This window comes from Pleuronectes platessa, chromosome 10 (assembly GCF_947347685.1).
Source record: "Pleuronectes platessa chromosome 10, fPlePla1.1, whole genome shotgun sequence".
Lineage (NCBI taxonomy): Eukaryota > Metazoa > Chordata > Actinopteri > Pleuronectiformes > Pleuronectidae > Pleuronectes > Pleuronectes platessa.
Window position 1 is genome coordinate 21,048,354 of NC_070635.1, and position 20,751 is coordinate 21,069,104.

A 20,751-nucleotide genomic window follows, 5' to 3' on the forward strand; every position below is an offset into this window, starting at 1 on the left:
AACTGACATAAAGTTAATATCATTGAAGTTGTACAGCTTAAGTTCAAGCGCTGAGATGAGTTACTAATGTAAAATATACAAACTAAATTTTTTTCATTATTGATTCTCTTGCGTCTTCGAGATTGTTGTCCTCAAACCTCTGGCTCTTTGTCTAGACAGACAGTGGAAGGAAATGTGCCAAAACGTGTACATTTGTCAAAATAAATCGATAACTAAATAATAGATCGGACTGCCAGTTAAATAATAACGGATGCTTCTTACACAGCCTTTCTGCTACCTTTGTGGACAGGAAGTTAATTTACTCTGTTGTCTTTGTGGAAATGTGAGAGCTTTAAATGAAATGAGGAACCCTCAACATCAATCATTAAATTGATCTATGTAAAAGCAAAATAAATCTCATCAGGACAACAGAATTATCTCTGTGACAAGTAAGTAAAGTCCTTTTACAAATAAATACTGAAATGGATTTAAAGTCTCATAAAAACTTCGTAAACCTTGAAAATGATCTATCAAAATGAGACGTGTCATGCTGGAAGAGTTTTAAATAAGTAAAAAGAAAGACTATTTGTTATGAAATCAATGACACTGTGCTTTTGTTTGTAGCACCACAGTCGTTGAAACTCTCACCCTTTGGACTTGCAATGTGTGGATACCTGTTAAAAGGTTCCAACAATCCATTTGTTTGACTTGCTTTTGTTTTATTGGTTTTGATTTTTTTCTGTTTCACTGTGAAGCATGTTTGGCCGTCTGCCACATGCATCAATTACAATTTTTTTCGACGTGGACATAAACATTTAGAGACAAAGTTGGCCCAGCTCGAGCTCTGGGACACAACGTGAAGCCTCTGGAGGCTGGTTTGTTTATAACGGAGAGAGAACTGTCTCTGTGTCCAGCTGACATGTTCCGAGGCACAGCTGAGGAGTTACTTTGTCATCCAATGGAAAACGTATCACTGCCAGTGTCTCACAGGTCAACACTCTGCGGATATCATCATCAATGTGCAACGGAGTGTTTGATTTAATGAACACCAGCGCCTCGATGCCGACACTCCAGCAGACTGCAGGCTGGTTTCCCACAGTGCTGTGCACTCATCTGGAAGCAGGAAGTAAGCAAATAATGCCACGGACCAAACAGCTGGGGACGGTGGGCTGTGGGCAGAGACACAGGAGACTGCTGCGCTGGTTTAGACTGATGTATGTGTTTGTAGATGTAAGGACTCAGACTTGGCTAATGTTTAAAATAGCATCTGGTCCAGCCAGTGGGAATTCACTCGAGATAAACACTGGTTTGATATACTCGTGATCGGTTTTCAAATTAATCATGAGCAGAATCACGTAAATATAGTTCAGTTATTACTATCTTGTGTATTGTTTTAAGAAGTTCTACTAAGTGTAAATAAAAAAAAAAATGATTAAATAGTATTTAAAGTAGTTAGAAAATTAAGTTGGAGGTGGCAAACAACGGCTGAGGCTGTGGCTGAGGGGGTCGAGAAGGTCAGTGGTTTGATCCCAGTCTCTCCCATCTGCATGGCTAAGTGTCCTTGGACAGGATACTGAACCCCAAGAGCTGCCCATATATGCACTGTATGAGTGAGTGAATGGAAATAAAGTGTACTGTAAACCCCTTTGATCTGGCAGTTATGTCATTGAGGTCATAACTTAAGTATTATTCTAAGGTTACAAGTTCAAACCCCGGTTTAACTCTGCTGATGTCTATTCAAACACATTTGCCACCAAATATTCATATTTACACATCATACAACTCATTTACTGTTTTTAGACTAAACGCAAACCTAGACTAGAAGTTTCCAGCAAAAAAGATCGGCCCACGTCAACATCAGGTTCACATGTTTCATTAAATGCACACAACCATTTATATTTTTGGGGGGTTTGGCTTTGTGCAGTTTAACAATAAGCTCTTTTTAAATGAACAGATTTAGTGTAATAGCACATTTGATTATGCTCATTTGTTTATTCTAATATTGTTCGGTAAACTGGCAGGACCCTGTCAAGTTTTTGTTCTGGGTGACTGAGAAGGTGATCATAACTTTTCACTTAATTTGGCTGTAAATAGGCTGGTGGGGGTTGTGTGGCTCTGAGGGCCATGGGAAAGAAGCATGGTGCATTATGAAATGCAAATGATGGTTATGGAATGATGACAGCTCTTTTCTGATCCATCACCACAAATGGATAACGCATTACATTATGGTCATTGGAAGAAGAAATCAGCATTTGTCTTTTATGTTGCGCGCCTTCTCCAACCAAACACCCGGCCTGACATCCCCCATTAGCATTTCCACCACTGCTTCTGACATCAGTCTGGGTTCTGTCAAGTAAACAAATGTTGAGCTGAGGTATTTGAACAACAGACTGATGCTGTTGTCTACAGAGGACAGTCAGATGTGCCGACAGTTCATTTAACAATCTACAGAAAACATTCATTCATCAAGCAAACAAAATCATGGGATATGTTGAAAAATAACCATTTCAACGGGAAAAAGCTTGCATCAGGAAAAAAAAATGCACCACCCCGCAAAATCCATTCTACATAAATGTCTGGCCCCGCCGGCATCTGACATTTGCATATTCTTCAGCTGGAACACAAACATGATTGATCAGCTGCTGAGGGGAGAAATACTTGGATATCACAGCAGAAGCTTATCTGTCAAAATTAAGATGTTTGTGCTTCAGCTGATGTCCCTGTCAATTTCCCACAGCAAGGTTGACTTCCCACGTAGCCTACACACAGCAGTGAGCAGCACATAGAGGAAGAGAGGGATCGATAGTGAGCACAGAATCAATATCATGTATGATGAATGTCAGGTAATGTGCAGTATTGATATATGTCTCAGTTCGATTGTATTATTGAGAACATTACTTTGGTAGGATCAAGGTCCGCTGACACTGAGCAGTGCGTTACAGATTGTTTAGGTTCAATTTGGGTAAGAAGGAGAAAGGGGGGAAAAAGGACATGGAAAGACACGCAGACAGATTTTCTGTTTAGGATACAGAATAGTTGGAGCGGGAAGGTGAGACTTTATTAGAAAAGTGAATTTTGTTAAAAATTAAGTGAAAACCAATATACATCACTGCAGGCCTCGTATCCTCACTCTACTTTAAAGCTCCAACTTTGCCACATGTATCAGGAGTGGTCAACGCACACAGTTTATCTTGACATTTTCTCAGGTGAAATGTATTGCCCTCATGGAAGCAGGACTGTATTGATGCAGCGGGCTCATTTTTCAAATAGCAATGACTCGAGGCAAAAAAAAGTATCGAATTACAGTATTTTCCTTTGTGTGTTTCTCCTCAGGTCTTATTCGGTTGCAAGAACTTATAAAGGCGCCGTCCCGGTACAACATCCGGTTAAAGATTCGACAGCTGCCTGCAGACACTAAGGACGCCAAGCCGCTCTTAAAGGAGATGAAGAGGGGGAAGGAGTTCCACATCATCTTTGACTGCGGCCATGAGATGGCTGCTGGGATCCTGAAGCAGGTGTGTTTGCACATGTTTGGAGGTGTAGCGGTACACACTGTGATTTCTTACAGCAAAACCCTTTGTAATGGTCTGAATAGACAGGCTTTACAGTGATATTTGTTAGTAAGACGTGTGCATGCAGGGGTTTGGAAACCTTGCTGAAATCATATGACATGAAGTTATATTAGTGTCACTGTCTGTGTGTGATTTGATGTCATTAAACTCATTAGATTGCAGTTTAGGCCACATATTTCTGTCCTAATCCAACCTTTCGCTGATGGAGTTAATGTAAACTGAAGCACTGTCACGTGGTCTGGGGGGTAGAGTGGTCGTTCTCCAACAAGAAGGTTGCCGGTTCAAACCCCATTCTTCCCCATCTGCATGCCGAAGTGTCCTTGGCAAGATACTGAACCCCTAAATGGCTCCTCATAAATGTTGAGTGTACTAATTGTAAGACGCTTTGGACAAACGCATCAGCCAAATGACATGTATTGTAATGTAATGTTACCATAGTCACAGTTTGCCTACTTATCCTAATAACACACTTGTATGATTCATTAAAAATGCATTGTTTTGTGCTGGATCTGTTTGGCCGACATAACTGAACAAAACCCGAGATCAAACATTTTAATTTGTTGTGTGAGCCCATCCCAATGGGCTTGGATCCAACCTCTAGTAGGAGCCAAATCCTGATTTTTGATACATTCCTCTCTGGCTTTCATACATGTGGGCAACAGTTGACTTTTGCCCACATTTGTATTTACATATTAACTCTTTGTTATACATAAGAAAACTGAGGACTGTATGTTTCACAACATTCTAAATGACTATAAGCATACATAACAAGGGTTATTGGCAGATATAGTATTGTATTTACATCTATATTTATCTGTAAGAAGGGTTCTGAAAAGTTAATTCTGTCTTTCTATCTGAGCTCCAAAGACAATTACTTGGTCTCCGCTCCTCTTAGTTGCAGAAGTGATTTGATTCCATGCACTAACACAATGAAAGGGACCATATTGTTTTGTATAATGTGGCTAAAGGAGGCATAAAGAGGCTAAATAAGAGAGGTCCGTACATGGACCCTTGTGTCAGGTTATTACAATCTGCTTGGATTGACAATAGAGACAAAGTATTTTCTGTCATTGAAATATGACCAGAACCAATTTAAATGCCAAAGAGTCCCACCCAGTTTCATAATCATTGCAAACAAAAAAAAACTTTATAGCCACTTTTGACACCATGACCTAACAACAGCCAAAGACTTAAATTGAGTCAATGTTTAAGATAATGTCATGAAGCAGCTTTATTTAGTCAGCCTCAGTGCTTTATCGGGGCTGGAATCCTGACTGACAGTTATTGAAGAGATAGTTTAGCATTACAAAAAATATCATAACGTACCTACCTTAGTTTGATAAATCATCTGAATGGTTAATTTGGTATAAACCACATGTTATTCAGTTTAGCAGCTGACTCAAAGACTGCTCCTGCTGAGGAGGGGCTTACTAACTTCAGTTTCCAAAGCCTTTGGAGGAACGCCAGATTTGAGAGTTTTAAACTATGATGCTTGAGTTATTGCATCAGGCTTCTCTGAATTTTTTTTAAAGAAGCTCAAGGTCATTAATGGGATTTAAATTCAGTTTTTAACAGTTAAAATTAACAGTTACTTTTGGAAGTCTGCAGTAATTAGTTGAAACTAGCTTTTTAAGAAGGATGCAAACTCAGTGTGTTATTATTCTTAATAGATTTATAAGTAAATCTGGTGCTTCCATTTACAGTCAGTACTGGTAGATTTAGAGATATTCTGGAGATCAACATGTTTTGAAGATGGGACACTGTCGGATTGTATGGCTTCTGTAAAAAATTTCCTCATTCATGTACTTTTTTTTCACCATTTCAGATCTAAAGATATCCTCTTTAACAGATAAACTAATTTACAGAAATGATCTGGAATAACAACATTCAACACTTCAAATGTTTATACCTATTAACAAGTATCTAGATGGCCTTCTATTATGAGTTGGCTGTTCCACATGTTGAATCTGATCAAACATAACTAAAGTACAGAAGTCAATGGCATTGTTGTCTATAACATAATGTATGTGTTGAAAACACCCATAATAACAAGACAAATTCAGTTGAGATAATTGAAAGCATCCCAGTAAAATCATCAATTGTGAAGTATTTTTCTACATAACAATATTAAGAATAACTGTAGAGGTTGAATTCCATTTTCATATCTTCCTGCTATGAAACTTATCTCTATTAAAACCACAAACAACACACCCTTCTTTGTTCTGTTGTGCACAATAAAGCTTAGTGGAGTTGATTAACTTAACATCACATTCAAGTAATCATATAAAATAAAGTAAAACAAAATCTGGTAAAACAACAGGACAGCCTTCGCCATCTTAAGTTGCTCATACTGGACATTTGTTTCTCCACTAATAAAAATACCAAACAGGAGCCTATGCTGCAGACACATTTATAACATAATTTCGGTCTATCAAATACTGTTACATGGCAGCTAGTAATATTTCTAAAGTCTTGTTAGCATGCTAATCTTTTCGGTGAACTAACAATCTGCTCTCACACTGTCAACCACTGCTAAATATAACTGGCCTTATTAGGGCCTAGTCCTACACCCAGCACAAAGTGGCACAAAGTAAAATGTAAGTGTCTGGGCTCGTTTCATACCAACATCATTTTCTTTTTTCCGATCAAACCCCACATTTCACTGTTTATTTGAGGACACATTTTTAAGAATGCGTGTTTAAATTGGCTGATACACAACACATGTATTAACTCAGCTTGTGTTCAATCCTGACAAGAAGCAGTGATAACAAATTATTAATTATATGATCACTCTTGGCCATACACATGATATTTAAATTATATCAGCAATCTGCAAAAGTGTGAGCTCACCTTCTCTTTGAAATGAATTGGACAGAAAAAAGTCAAATTGAACTGATCTATAAAACCTGCTCTGTGCATTTTAGTCCTTTGATGATAAAATACAACCAATGGCTGTTTAAAATTGCTTTATAAACGTAGCGAGGAGCAACAGTATTGCAGGGAGAGAATATCATGCTCATGTGCTGGACCGGTGATCAAAACAGAGAAGCTTGGATCACAACACACAATTATGTATAAATTACAGCTCTATCATCTCATTATCTCAGGGTAACAAACATGTCTATGTGGTATCACAACCTAATTATCCAATTTCCTTGTATAAGAAATGTAGCAGTCACAATGTGCTCCTGTCAGTTACGCCCTGTCCTCTATAGGACATCTCTTCCTCTACATGTTGGAATCCTTTTGGACGGACCATGGAACACAGAAGCCTTTCATCCTGTGATAATGACACATTTACTGATATTAAGATCACAGCATAACATTGTTTTGCATTTTAAGATAATAACACCATTAATCGCAGAGTTAGCGTCCATCACCGGAGACCAAAGACGTTATAGCTTCCAATCCAGGCATGTTCCTCGTGGTAGTAAAACATTTAATGTTGTTTTATTATCTTTGGAAATTGGATTAAAAAAAGACCTTTTTTTTGTTTCTCAATTCTATTCAATGTTTTTATCATGCGGCTGAACAATGCCATCTTACGTAAAAGGACATCTTTGTAATGAGTAACTCAATTAGCAAGCCTTCATGTCTCTGCTGCTTAAAGGATTTATCAAATATTAAAATGAGACTCTGTCACTCTTGCAGCGTCTTTAATCAATGACTAAATGGTAGATTCTATGGAAGGTCAAGGACTCAATTTATTAATAATATCAGAGAGAAACTCTGCTAATGGAAGATAATGAAAGACTTAACTGTCCTGCCCAGATATTCTCATTACGTGATTCACCAGTAAATTAAAAGGTCCTTTACTCTTCATCAGCTGTTAGCCAAACCGTTTTCCAAAATAAAGCGAAAACAACATGATGACAACAAGACAGTCAAGTGAGAAGACTGATATCAATGTAAACAATGTTTATAGCACAGAGATTGACCAAACATATGCTGCACAAGACTAGCACGGGAAAACAAAATAAAAATTTGGAAAATATTTACATGCTATTTATACACAGGTTCCACACTCTAAACAAAAGTTCAGATTCAAATAAAAATTTATAACATAAACAGTGAGGCTGAAAAGTTGGTGGGAAATGCCCACATGAGGGATAAACAATGAATTGTGTGTACATGCTCAACACTGGAAGAAGTTGCTTGAATGCCAACTTTTCCAAAATAAATCTAGAGCAGAAATGATCCACTAACAGTGGCATGGTATGGTTTATAGGTATCATTAGGGCAGTTTGGACATCTGGTGTTTGCTGTTAATGAAAACATACTTCACAGTCTAGCAAACTATAGCAGTTGAACATTTGATACAAATCTAGACACACCTTTAGAGTTTTCTCATCACCCTATCCTCTTGAAGGTTTTGGAAGCTAGGCTAAAACTGACTCACTATACTTTCATTTAGAGTCAATCACTCCCTCTTTTGTATATTTTCCATTTCGCGTAACTATTTGATTATGTGTGGTCCTGAGAAATTGGAGTCACTTGTTCAGTTGTTTTGAACATAATACCTTTTTGGAATGGGCTGTTTTCTTGGCCTGTGGAAATGATGATTATAGCTTTTATTTTCTATTGACACCGTTCTTCCTATGGGCCTTAACAGGATAAGTGTGAGGAGAATAAGATGAACAGTTGAAAGATATGTCAAATTCTAAAAGCTTGATAATGTATAAGACTTGTTTTCCTTTAAAATCACAAAATTGGAAATATACATTAACTCCTCAAGGGTTCCAGCTGTCATCAGTCATCACAAGGTCTAGGCAATGACACCATGTGAGTCTCCACTGAGTGGGCTGGTCTTCAGATGGATGGCTGTCGACTAACTGAAGGTTTCCCCACCTGATGCCAGCCATTATCACCCATGCCAGTGTAATGATCCTCTGCACAGTCCTAATCCATGATTCCTATAGTTTGGTTTAGCAAGTCTCAGCACGACAGAACTCTTGGCACCACTATATAGCTACATACAGCTGAAATGGGCTGGCAGATAGCCAGCACGCACACAAAGTCTAAATGATGATAGAATAATACAGAGCAAGGTGATTCTACGTTAGAATCTCATTTCAGGGATGTTCATTTAGAGACAGATTACCTTGGTAATGGTGTGAATGATTCCTATCAGCAAATTTACCAGACTTCAGAAGAAGAGTGGCAATTTCAGACACATGAGTAAAGTCGGACTCATTCTGAACATGAACAAGGCAGATCTCAGATATTCATATCCAAATGTATTCATCTAATCAACCTTAAAATAGATTCTTGCTCTGTGTCCAGACTCCATTCTGATGTGCATATGGCTCAGGGGGCTCTGTTAAGCTTTGAAACTATTTACAGACTGTTAAACTGGCAAACCAAATGCATTGTCCGTCCATTCTTTCGCCATAAATCTGGATCTGTGTTTGGGCAAAAGGAGAAATAGCCTAGTTTTCAGGCCCCCATCCATGTGTTTCAGCTATTCATGAGGGATGCAAAGGTATTCCAAGGCCAGATGCTGTTTAATCCTCCCAAACTCAAATCCACGTTGGTAGAATGTGCACAATTGACCTCTTGTGACTTCCATACTGTATGTTTTTGAACAAATGACCCAGTTGCCCCATTTCTACAAATCATGCAATATCCTTTGTACTTTTCCTCATATATTAAACTGTACAGTATAATAGAGACTGAGATGAACCTCTTGCTTTACTCAGCTATTTTTGTAATGCTGGTGTGTTTGAGTCTTGCCTCTGAGCCTGGCTGCATAAGTGAAAGCAGAATATTCCTCCTCACATAACCCAGCAATACAGACTAACAGAAAAATGTATATGCACGTGTGTAAAATATGACAAAATAGTGTGTCTGCGTCCCTATTCATTTATAAATGTCTCCATATCTTAATCTCTCTCTGCCTCTTTTATTTCCACTTTCTTTCTTAGGCTCTTGCCATGGGGATGATGACAGAGTACTATCACTATATCTTCACCACACTGGTGAGTAGAGAAAGGAGCCTGTGCTGCAAACTCACTTTGTCATCAGGTCTAACACAGACTTCCATATCCCCATATCTCGCAAGATTTGTTACATTCCCCCAAATGAGATAACGCTGCTCTTCAATCTTCATTTTCTGGGTTGTTTCTTTTATATTTATTTCTTTGGATCATTCCTTATTCTCGACTTAATATGTTCACCAGAGCCAAAGAACTGAATGCATTATGCTTAATGACATTATGACAGCTTTTCTTTGGCTTCATATAGTTTTAGTTGTAACAGCATGGAAGTAACGTAATCAGCAATTATTCTATAAGACATGTCACATTTTTTTTACCTATGTTCGAGACAGTATTATTTATTTGGCTGTATAAGGGACTTGCTTGTTACCTCATGATAAATTCCCCTTTCCTGTCCACATAGTAAAGTGAAGTTTAAAATGTGAATCCAAACATTTTATATATATATATATATATACACATATATATATATACATATATCAAACTCATATTGAAGCACCATCCCACTCATTCTCAGAGGCTTCTCGCATGGGCTCAAAAACGCTCTCTGTTCTGCCTCCCCCGTCCTTTACATTTTAAATGTCAAGTTCCTTTTGAAAATGTGCATTTCATGGTTCAAAAGGGGATAATTTCTTTATTTTTGAAACAAGACATCTAAATGTTCCTCTCCGCAGCCATTCAACCTGGCACAGTTTGAACGAGATAATTACAGAAGATGAACAGTAAAACACAACCAGGAATAAGGCCGGGGAGGCAGGAACAGACCGAGGGGTGTCTTGTCATTCCCTACGGTTGTTTGGCACACAGAGTCCAGTGCTGACAGCCTAATTCTCCCAGCAGAGTGAACATCCCAGCCATACTGAGGCCACATATGTCAGCCCTTTTGCTGCCAGATTTCTCTTTACTGTTCACCTAGCCTACCTTGTGTTACTGTTCTTTTTTTCTTTTCTGATGCAGTATGGAAGGTTTGATCAGTAACCTAGTTTCTGATGGTGATCATCACACTGTCAACTTTTATTCATTTGAAAAAATCACAAATACATTGACGCTGTAATCTCAGTAAAATGAACCTCAGTTGAACCTTGTTGGATGTTGATTTTCTTTCTTGAATCACCAAGGTTCATTCACTTCCTCTGCCAGGCCCCATGTCTAATAACACCTTCCACTCTGCAGTTGTATCGAAAGTAGGGTTCAGTTCAGGATGTAAGCCAATAGCACAGAGGCTGGACCTGGCAGGGAGCTGCTAGACTTGCTCTCTCCAAAGGTCTGAAAAGGCTTCAAAGCAGACTTGTTATTCAGTAATCATTGTTTTTCAGACTCTTGTCATTGAATATGATTGTATGACTTGTAGGGTTATTTCAATCAACCAATCAAATTATATTTGTATAGCCCATATTTTCAGATCAGTTTGTCTCATAGGTCTTTTTGAATCTCTCTCTTTCTGTGTTTGTTTAACTGACTTAGGAACTTTGCCGTTAATAAGTCATTGTGAAAAACAGTCTGTGTGCTCTGTCTTGAATGTGTGGTCCTCTTCTCTAGGATCTGTTTGCGCTGGATGTGGAGCCTTACCGATTCAGTGGTGTGAACATGACGGGCTTCAGGATCCTCAACACTGAGAATAGCCAAGTGGCCTCCATCATCGAGAAATGGTCCATGGAGCGACTGCAGGCCCCCCCGAAACCTGACTCTGGTCTACTGGACGGCTTCATGACCGTGAGTCTCATTGACAAATGAATGAAGGGTTTGATCCCTGTGTCCGTCTTTCAGCTGCTATTTACTTTAAACTCTTTGCTTCTGGGCTTGATGTTTATCTCCTCAGCAAACTCACACTGACCGATTACATGTTCATCAAGGAAAGTTCATGTAGTTCATGTTCTTTCCAGTTTCTTAAAGCAAATACTTGTGTACTCAAGTGTGCCTTGTATGTCCATATTTCATGGGTTCTCAGAAAACACACACAAAAATTGTGTCCCTTTTGCTTTTCAGAAAATACAGACAGAAAAGGTTTGATGTTGATGTTGTGCAGAGTATGTGTTACCAGTTATAAACCACAAGACGATAGAATATGCAGTAGTGGTGTGAGCTGGCTACCATGTCCTCTACAGCAGCAGCGTTTGGTTTATATGAGGTGTAAACATGCAGAGGAAGGAAAATATATGTGGAGCATTAAAATGGAGGGGCTTTGTGTTCTATGCTCTCGGTGTATATTTATGGTTTGGCAAAAAACAATGTTTTTCTTTTCTGTGAAATGCAGAGATGCTTAAAAATTGTGGTTTCCTCCTTAAGGCTTGGTTTAGTTCAGACACTTGCACAACACATGCATTATTTTCCACAATTGACCAAAAACTACAATATCAAAGGGATTGTCCTCCACTGTTTCCCCGCTGGGTGACAGTTTTTTTTATGTTAAGTCACTTAAGATATCAAGTGTTGTTCTTGACGTGATAGACTTGTTCAGGTGAATATGCAGTGACTTCTCTTACTGTAACTTCCCAGTCATCTGTGGGAGTCAAATAGAAAACCTCGGTGCCCCGAGCTGTGAGCCCCTGGGTGTGATAAGAAGAGTCTCTTTGGCTGTGATCTGAAACGTCTGTGATCAGAGCACACTGCCTGTAATAACTGTTCCTCCACGCAGCTTTCATACCAATCTCTTATCTGGGAACCCTGCCAAAAAAATATCAACCCACCAGAGACAGGGAATAAGAAGGAGAAGAAGAGGAGGGGGGAGAAATGAGATGAGGGGGATGAATGAAAAGGAGAAGAAGAAAGACAGAGTGGGTGAAGGGAAGGCAGAAGTAAAATCTGCACTTGTGTTTTTAATCCCGGAAATGTTGAGGTGTTAAATGTTGCAGCCGCTTAGTCTGACTCCAGTTGTATAGCCCCGGCGCCGGCTGTGGCCAAATGTTGGCTGCTGATTGAAAACAGTGGCTTACCGCTGAGGAATAACAGAATCCTTTTTCTTTCCTTTTCTTTTGCTAAAAACGGCGAGATATTGCCGAGTCATGTTCCTGGATTGATATCGGAGAGTGGGTGTTACTCCGTCTAAGCCCCTTTTGTTGGGTTTGCGGCCGGAATCAATACCGTTTCCCACTTGAGACCGAAATGGTTTCAAAACACAAAAAGCTCCGGGAGCGCCTTTATAGCGACTCGAGCTGCGACGCGGAGTCCTGGAGTTGATGTCTCAAGTCTGCACGAAGCGGAAGCAACGAGGCAAAATGAAAATAGTCTTTGTGTTCGCATTCGTCTCCGCGACTCCACGCTGTGCTGGAGAGACTCATCAGGCGAGGCGGTTTATTTTTGGATCAGTGACAGGAAAAAGATTTATGTGCGAGGAGTGTGCTGTGACCCTGCTCATCAGGGAATTAATGGCATATGAGTTTGAAGGTGGGGACTGATTAATTAGACAAATGGCAATCAGTCAGCAGCTAATGCATATTGACATGGTGAAAGGTTCCATAAACCTTTGATTAACGGCTTCATTTGTGTGCTGTATTTACGGTTGTGTGTGCTTAAGTGGTGAACTGCTGATGTGCTGTAACTTATGGCCCGGCAGATCATGACAGATTGCCCTGAGTGAGCAGTCCAGCGACTTCACCTCCTCGCACTGCTTCGGCTCTCAGCACCTTGGCTAAATGCTTCACTCTCAGTAGTTAAATCTGCAGTGTTAACAGTTCACACATCGGAAACAGAAAATGGAATCAGACATTTATATCGGTCAGTGACATTTATGTAATCTTAGAAAATACAATTACTTAAATTCTGTATTTGTCAGGACATGATGCAGATATCTGCCCTCTGAAAAGGAGAGTTCTTACCGCTTTAAAGAACTATATCTTATTGTTTTAATTGCCTTCAGTTTTCATTTTTCTCTGAAATATGCCTCTTCATAGAGACTGATTATATTCATGTCCATACTCAATGTGTATTTTAGTCCAGTCTTTGAACATCTTCCCTTTAACGATTTTTACACTCTGAATTACTTTCCTTTGAACCTGTTTCGATCATCTCCCAACCAGCATGTCCACATGTCTCAGTAATAATCATAAGTTTAGAGCTGAGGTATCTGTAGAGTTTATGATGACAGTAAAAGCTAAGTTGAAAGATGTCACTTCCTCGCATAGCGTAATCTTGCAAATTGCACTTTTTTCTACGATAAATACCCAGTGCACTCAAACATTGACGCCAGCAGAAAATAAGAGTAAAAACATCAAGTTTATTGGAAGCGCTGTGATCACTTGATTTGTTCGCTGGGCGTTTTTCTGTCAGTGGTGGACCATTTACAAACCAACCTGACACTGCTGACTCTGATAGAGTTGTGTTACCGTGTTTCCTTGATTATATAACACTGCTTTGCTGTTGCATTAACTGCTCCACAGTGGCTTTGTTGTTAATTACGATTAGTTAGCCAGCACAGTATTTACTACAGGCTGTGTCTGAAATCACTTCCTCCTGCACTAATTTACTAATCCCTATATCAGTGGTTCTGGCAGGTCCGCTGTTCAGAGACTGAAACGAGTTCCATCATCCACATTGACAGAGGATGCATCAATAAATTGTGTTCTAATAAAGATCCCAATCAAAGCATGAAACAGTATTTTTTATTCCCTTCAAAAATCCAGTTCATCATCCTTTGTCTTTTCACTGGAATGTGGCTGCACCTATGAATTGTCACGTCTCTGCATCATTAACAGGTGATGTCACTTACACATACATGATGCAGTGCATTTTTAGTCAAAACTCAAAAAAAGAATAAAACAGGGAATAAGTCAACAGCACATTTATTGTGAAAGTGTAGTTTCTGAAATGATTCATTATATTCCCCCTGCCCTCCTGTGTGTGCATGTGCTTGGGTGAACTTTCACAAAATTCATTGGGAATATATTTTCCGTGTTATTTAACTTTTGGAGCTGATCAGTAAAAGATCAAATGTCAAGATCAACAAGGATCTGGACTAAAAGAGACACTTAAAAAAATAAATATGTCCACGATTGATGCAGACACAGGGACCTCTGGTTATATTTATGAGAATTTGAAAATGCATTATTCAACTATGTCACTATGACATTGCATTATTATATTAAATATAAAAACATCCACAAGGACATAAGCATCGAGGCTTGTGTAAACCATAGATGAGGGAAAGTATCAAAACGACTTAGTGAGGAAGAATCAATGGTATGTTCAAAAGAAATAGGTTTTCGTGGCAAATGAGAATTTTTATCATTGTCCTTGGAAATAATTAGATGATATAATCAATTGTAACTTGTGGTCCAATTAGTTTTTTATTTTTCTACATGCCACAAAGCTGAAGATTGTATGCTGTCTGATATTTGTAATCAGCAGCCTTTTCCATCGAGGTGCAGCGCATCGATTCTTTATATCACTCATTTATTTTACCACTTCATTCCCTCCCTTGCTTATCTGCCTGACTATTTATTTGTTCCCATCCTGCACACCACCCAGCTGCATCCTTTCCCACTGAAGCTGTAAACTCAGCATCCGGTGTCACTCCACCAAATCAGGGAGACAATTAAATGAGCCCGTGCAGTCTGGCCCAGAGATTTCCTCCTTTCTAGCACATGCCTGTGTGTGACAGATTGGGTAAGCCAATTCTGCACCTCATCCTTTTATGCTGCCGTCGGTGACTCAGGTGACGGAGAATCCCTGCCCTGAGTCGTGGCTTTACATGCGCAACGAGGGTGACCTTACAAGCTCCACGCTCTCATTACCATAATGTCTGTCCTTGTTAATTGCCTCAGCTGCTGTCTGATTCATTGTGTGCACTGCAAAATTGAAACAAGTTCAAAAAAACACTCAGGCCCGACTGTAATTCCTGCGTTTATCTTCTTGTCATAAGTTGGAAGGCGGCGATGTTAACTTTCAGCCCGGTCCACGCAGACGTTCTGACCTTTCAGTCATCAAGGTCGTCTCTTTGTTTGTTGCAGCCGCGAAACACAGTTGGTATTCAGAGCCACAGCCCCGCCGCTGAATCATTTCTATTTCCATATTACCATAAATGTGCTTTACCTGTGGCTACATTTTAAATGGGGCCGTGATGGAAAGCTATTTCCTTTTTGACAGATACCATTTTAAAGTCAGATCAAAACAGAGTTATAAAAAATGTCACTCAGACATCAGGCATATTCCAGGATTGATCTGAGCACCACTCATGGATTATGGTGGGAAAAGGATACAAGTGGGAATGTATGGGAAATAGCACTTTGATATTATTATGTGGCTGCCAGTGCAACTACTAAGTATATATTTAAGTAATTTTAATCAAGCATTGGATGCCATTTGTGACATAACAATGTCGTTTATATGTTTATGCGTACACACAAATATGAATTAATCCTCCTTTGACTAATCTACAATCCACACTTACAGCACATTATACAAACTCCATCTGTCTATAAAGGCCATGAGTTGTGGCTGAAAACCACAGGATGAAGACCAGCAAGAGGACCATGAATCTGTTTGAGTCTGTTACTTCCAAGCTAAAAAAGGATTCGACAAACCCAGTTCTTAAAATTTTGGATAAACATTTTGCACGTATTATTGCTATCTGATAATCATTTAATAAACTGATTAATCCAACGATGATCATTTATTTAGTAAAATGTCTACAATGAAAATGTCTTAGTCATCTACTTTGTGTGTGTCTGGCACACCATTATAGCAGCCGTTAGACAGTTAACACATGAGGTCCTCAACTCAATCATCACTTTATCCATTCATGTGGACAGAGTGAAGATGAGTGAACTTCAGGGATGGATACCCTCATCTTCCATTCTTCTTCCAACTCTTTGTTACTGCTTGTTTTTTTAAACCTGTACAAATGAGATGAGGAGTGATTTGATCTCTGTTAGATCTCAGTGTGGACACCAGATACACACATTAATACCAGGGGTGTAAATGCATTCAGTTACAATCTGGATTCAAGATGAGATTTTTGGATGTCAGGTGTAAATGGAGTCGGTGTCTTTTGTGGATTATGTTTATGCTTTTGTTGCACAAGTCTTTGTTTTGAGATATATGTGTAGGGTTGCAAAGGGGCGGTAAATTACCGGAAACTTTCGGGAAACTTTCCATGGGAATATTCAGCTCAGGAATTTTGGGAATTTTGAAAAAAAAAAAAAAACTTTATGGAATGCAGCACACGCTGCACGTTGAATTTCAACCCCTTCACTATGCATTTCTCCATCACATGCACAGATAATTGCCAGCATCCTGCACACTACAGCTGGGCTATTGAGGCCTGCTGTAGTGTGCAGGACTAGTCAGGTAAGTTTCAATGATATAACTGGGGGAAATATATAAGCATGCTGATTGAGGGTTTTTCCTCTGTTCTTCTAGCCTATTTCTATTCATTTATCCATCAATTGTAAAATATTTTTAAAAAACGATTCCAATTGGCCAATTTTTTTTTATCTCTGGCATTGGTTTAGGGTTTTTTTACAAGCTTTTTTCTCATCTAATTCTACAGAACAATGCCACGTGCACTCTCTCATGTATGGAGACATTTCACCCCAGCCAATGAAGAAGGAAAGGCTGTGTACATTTGAAAATACTGTGCAAAGACCTATGTTAAGAATGACACAAAGATGCAGAAGCATATAGTCAAGTGCCGAAAGTTTCCTCAGGGCTCAAATCAGCCTATGACAAAACAAAATGTTTATATTTATGTCTGTATATGACAAGGTAAATACAGTTAGTATAAATTTCCCACACAATTTCCAGTTTATTCCCGTTAATTTCAGTTAATTCCCCTATATTCCCATGGAAAGTTTCCAGCTTTGCATATTCCTGGAATTTTGCAACCCTATATATGTGAGTGTGTTTGTGTGTGAGTGAGTTGGTTGTTGGGAGTCGATTTGTGAACTGGAATAGGACGAGGCTGGTGGAGAGATTGAGAGAAGGGTGTTTCGCCTTTATCTGGCCTGTTCCTGTTCCAGCCTGTCAGTCATGCCGTCTCAGTGGAGACCCAGTTGAGTGGCAGAACAGTCTGGGAAACATGGCCTGTACTGATTTAAGTGTCGAGTAAGTCAGAGGGGCGGGGGGAAGGTTTGTTTGGAGGGTGGGTGGGAACCTGGGTGCTGACCCTTGGGCAGAGTTGAGGTTTGGAAGGGCAGGGGGGGGGGGGGGGGGGCTTATGGACCCATCAAATCACACACCCACTACAAACAATCAGCTCAGAGAACACAAATCTGCCTGCATGTCTGTTTGATACCCAGATCATGCTTCCCTCTGTGGCCTAACTGTTGTCCAAGGGACGCAGCACTCATGTTGCATTGTGGGATATGCCCGGCTGAGGCTGGTGCTATGGCTTTGAAATGCTTCCAGAGCCTTTGTCTAGGGTTCGGACTGTTTGAAGGATTTCTCATTAGCGGGAGGCTAATATTTGGTTATTTCATATTTTGGCTGCGGCCCCACAATCTGTGCCCTTCTCCCCCTCTTAGACGAGGCTTCTCTCGGCTTAGTTTATTCCATCTGCTTCTCTGTGTGCATCAAGCCATCTCCCTGTCATCCCCTCTCTGGCTCACAGACTTGGATCTGGCTCTGGTATTGTCCACATGCCGGGGAAGAAATTTGGCAGTGACATGTAGCTGGGACATTATTCCAGCAGCTGGCATTACATTTCCAGTGGCTGGAGATGCTTGGCAGCCCTCTCGAGGGCGAGGAGCAGTGACTCCAGTAGCCCAGAGTTAACCCAGAGAGCCACTTAGTGTCAGCCAAGGGTTTTGTGAGCCCAGAGGACTGTGGGAGACAAGTGGCTCTCCACAGCAAAGACAAGGTTGAAGTTTACAGTTTTGCCATTTTTGAATCGCCATCGTCTGATTCTTTCTTCTCTTTGACAAGACTTTATTTTTTTTTATTTTTTTTTTTACATTATGTAAAATGCTGGTTATGGTCTGATGCCCTGGTTTCATACCAACCTTAAAGACACACAAGGAGTTGCCGGACTAATCTTAAGGATTATGAGTCGCTAAACAAGAGGGAAAAAACAAGGTTATGCAAAGTTAAACTCTCATTTATTCAGAGCCCATTTTATTTGAAGGGAAAAACACACTTGAGTTGAACTGGTCACAACTTTAAAAGTTTGAGAACCTGTGGAATGATACATCATGGTCACACACACAAACACATCAAATACACTTAATTGTTTCAGAGAAAATACGTGTCGTTCAATTAAGTTTAGATTTCAAATAGCATCTTAGGTTAGAATGTTGTGAAAACTGATGCAGTGAAAAATAGCTTCATGTGGGTTTTAAAGGGGGAATTAGACAAATCTAATATGAAGCTAGCAATTACAGTTTAGTTACAATGCTTAATGTAAAAGGAAAAACATCACTCTTGGCCATCATTGATTAACAGTTGCACATAAGTATCAGTTTAAACCCATTAACCACAATTATATTCAATCAGTCATTCAATCGTGATAGTTTGTACAGCAGCATGTTGGAATTCAGGAGTGGGTTAATGATGAGGGAGCATTCAAGCAGAGCATCAGTTTAGCATCTCGTTTTTGGCAGCTATGTTGGATAGTCTGCTCTCCGTTAAGCAATGTTGTTGGAAAAATTACAATGTAATAATATAATTGCAAGCTTTCCAGCACAATACACAACTGCAAAATCCCCCTTTAGTGTTTGGCCACTCGAGAAGCACCTAAAATCTCCTAAAGGCCTTAAACCAAACTTTAAAAAAGGCTCTGGGAGAAATTTCTAGTGTCATTTTTGCAGTTTATACAATATATATAGTATAATATATTGTGTTGCTTTTAGCGTAGCACCAGATAAGATAATGGATGACAGAATCATAAAGCCAGGTGACTTGTCTTTTAACTGTAGGATCTGTAATGATATATATACACTTCATCAGATCTGTTACCTTCAGTGTGTCTGACCGAGCTACAGGTGCAGCGGATCAGAGGTTGCTGACTCACAGTGGTAGAGGTTGGAGGAGTGTCGGTGGTGTTGCGTCGTAATTAAGAAAATAAATAAACTTGAGGAATATGCTCAGTTCACATATTGGCAGTGTTTTCGTGCCAACCAGGTTCCCACTCGATGGAGTCTCCGTGTCCACCAGCTCTGAAGCCTTGGAAGCTGATGAATGGATGCTGTGCTGCGCAGCGCCATGTTTACCCTGGCCTTCGGTCACTGTTGGCAGCATATCAAATGATTGCCTCTGTACTCCACAGTATATTGTTTCACCCTGATTCAGCAGCACACTGGCCATATTAAACCCTACAGCTAATCCTAAACTTCTTTCATTTTACATTGCACATTACTGACAACATCCTGATCCCACCCAGGCTGGGGAAGTTTGCAAGACGTACAAAGTAGTTCTCTAGGGATCCTCACAGCAGATTCCTTTCCATGCTCATTATCTGCTTGCTGGTAAAAACTCATCAGATTCACTTGAGTGTTAAGACTATTAGTCGTCCTGACAGTGTGCCTTAGTCACGCGACAGTGGATTGTGCTATTAAAGCAATATGGCAGAGCTCTGCTCATAGTCATGTATACGGTCCGTTCAAGGCCTTAGCATTAGTATTCCAGACAGAGAAGGAATCTTTTTAATTAGCAAAGCTCCCTTAAAGACTTAAAACTCATTTGTGTTGGTTTAAGGGAGATCAAATAAAACTATTTGGCTGTTTTTCTTTAATTTCACTTCTACGGAACTTGAATCTTGTTGTTTCACCTTCACTAGCTGCGTTTTTGTTAAAAACCTGGGTACAGGAAGTTGCATATAGTGTCAATGTGCTGTTTATATAACCGCCATACAGTGAGTGCTGTTCTAAACATCTGCTGCATTCATGCGTTCATCAAACGCTGCTTTTTAGCAGAAAGCATTTTGGAAGACGGGTAAGGGTATAGACAAATGTTTAAATGGTAAAAAAAAGTAGTGTAGGACTCAATGGGCAATGAGGTTGGGGTCCTATGCGAAACAACATTTTAATATTCACTTTTTACACTTAGTTGATTGCCTTCATTATTTTCTTGATAAAAAATTTAATAAAAAAAAAAGTTGTAAAAGTAGGTGTCTGAAGACGTCTTCGTTTTCATAAGTCATCATTTTCGGTTGCAGTTTGGTTTGGTGGAGCCAACTTCAGAGTTTAGCTCAAATTGAATCTTTTAAAATAAGAAGGTGGAGTTTCTCTCCCCTAGTTTTTCTCTCTACTTTCCTCTGTGAAGGTCAACTGTAG

At 39.6% G+C, this 20,751-nt stretch overlaps 1 protein-coding gene across 2 annotated transcripts in view; it reads left to right on the forward strand.

Moving 5' to 3' along the window:
* grik2 (glutamate receptor, ionotropic, kainate 2) overlaps positions 1-20,751 on the forward strand; it is a 217,797-nt gene that overhangs the window by 85,883 nt on the left and 111,163 nt on the right. For both annotated transcript variants that reach the window (XM_053433343.1, XM_053433342.1), the window contains exons 4-6: positions 3,313-3,494; positions 9,476-9,529; positions 11,087-11,260. In XM_053433343.1, the coding sequence (XP_053289318.1) occupies positions 3,313-3,494; positions 9,476-9,529; positions 11,087-11,260 (410 nt within the window). The remainder of the gene's footprint in view (positions 1-3,312; positions 3,495-9,475; positions 9,530-11,086; positions 11,261-20,751) is intronic.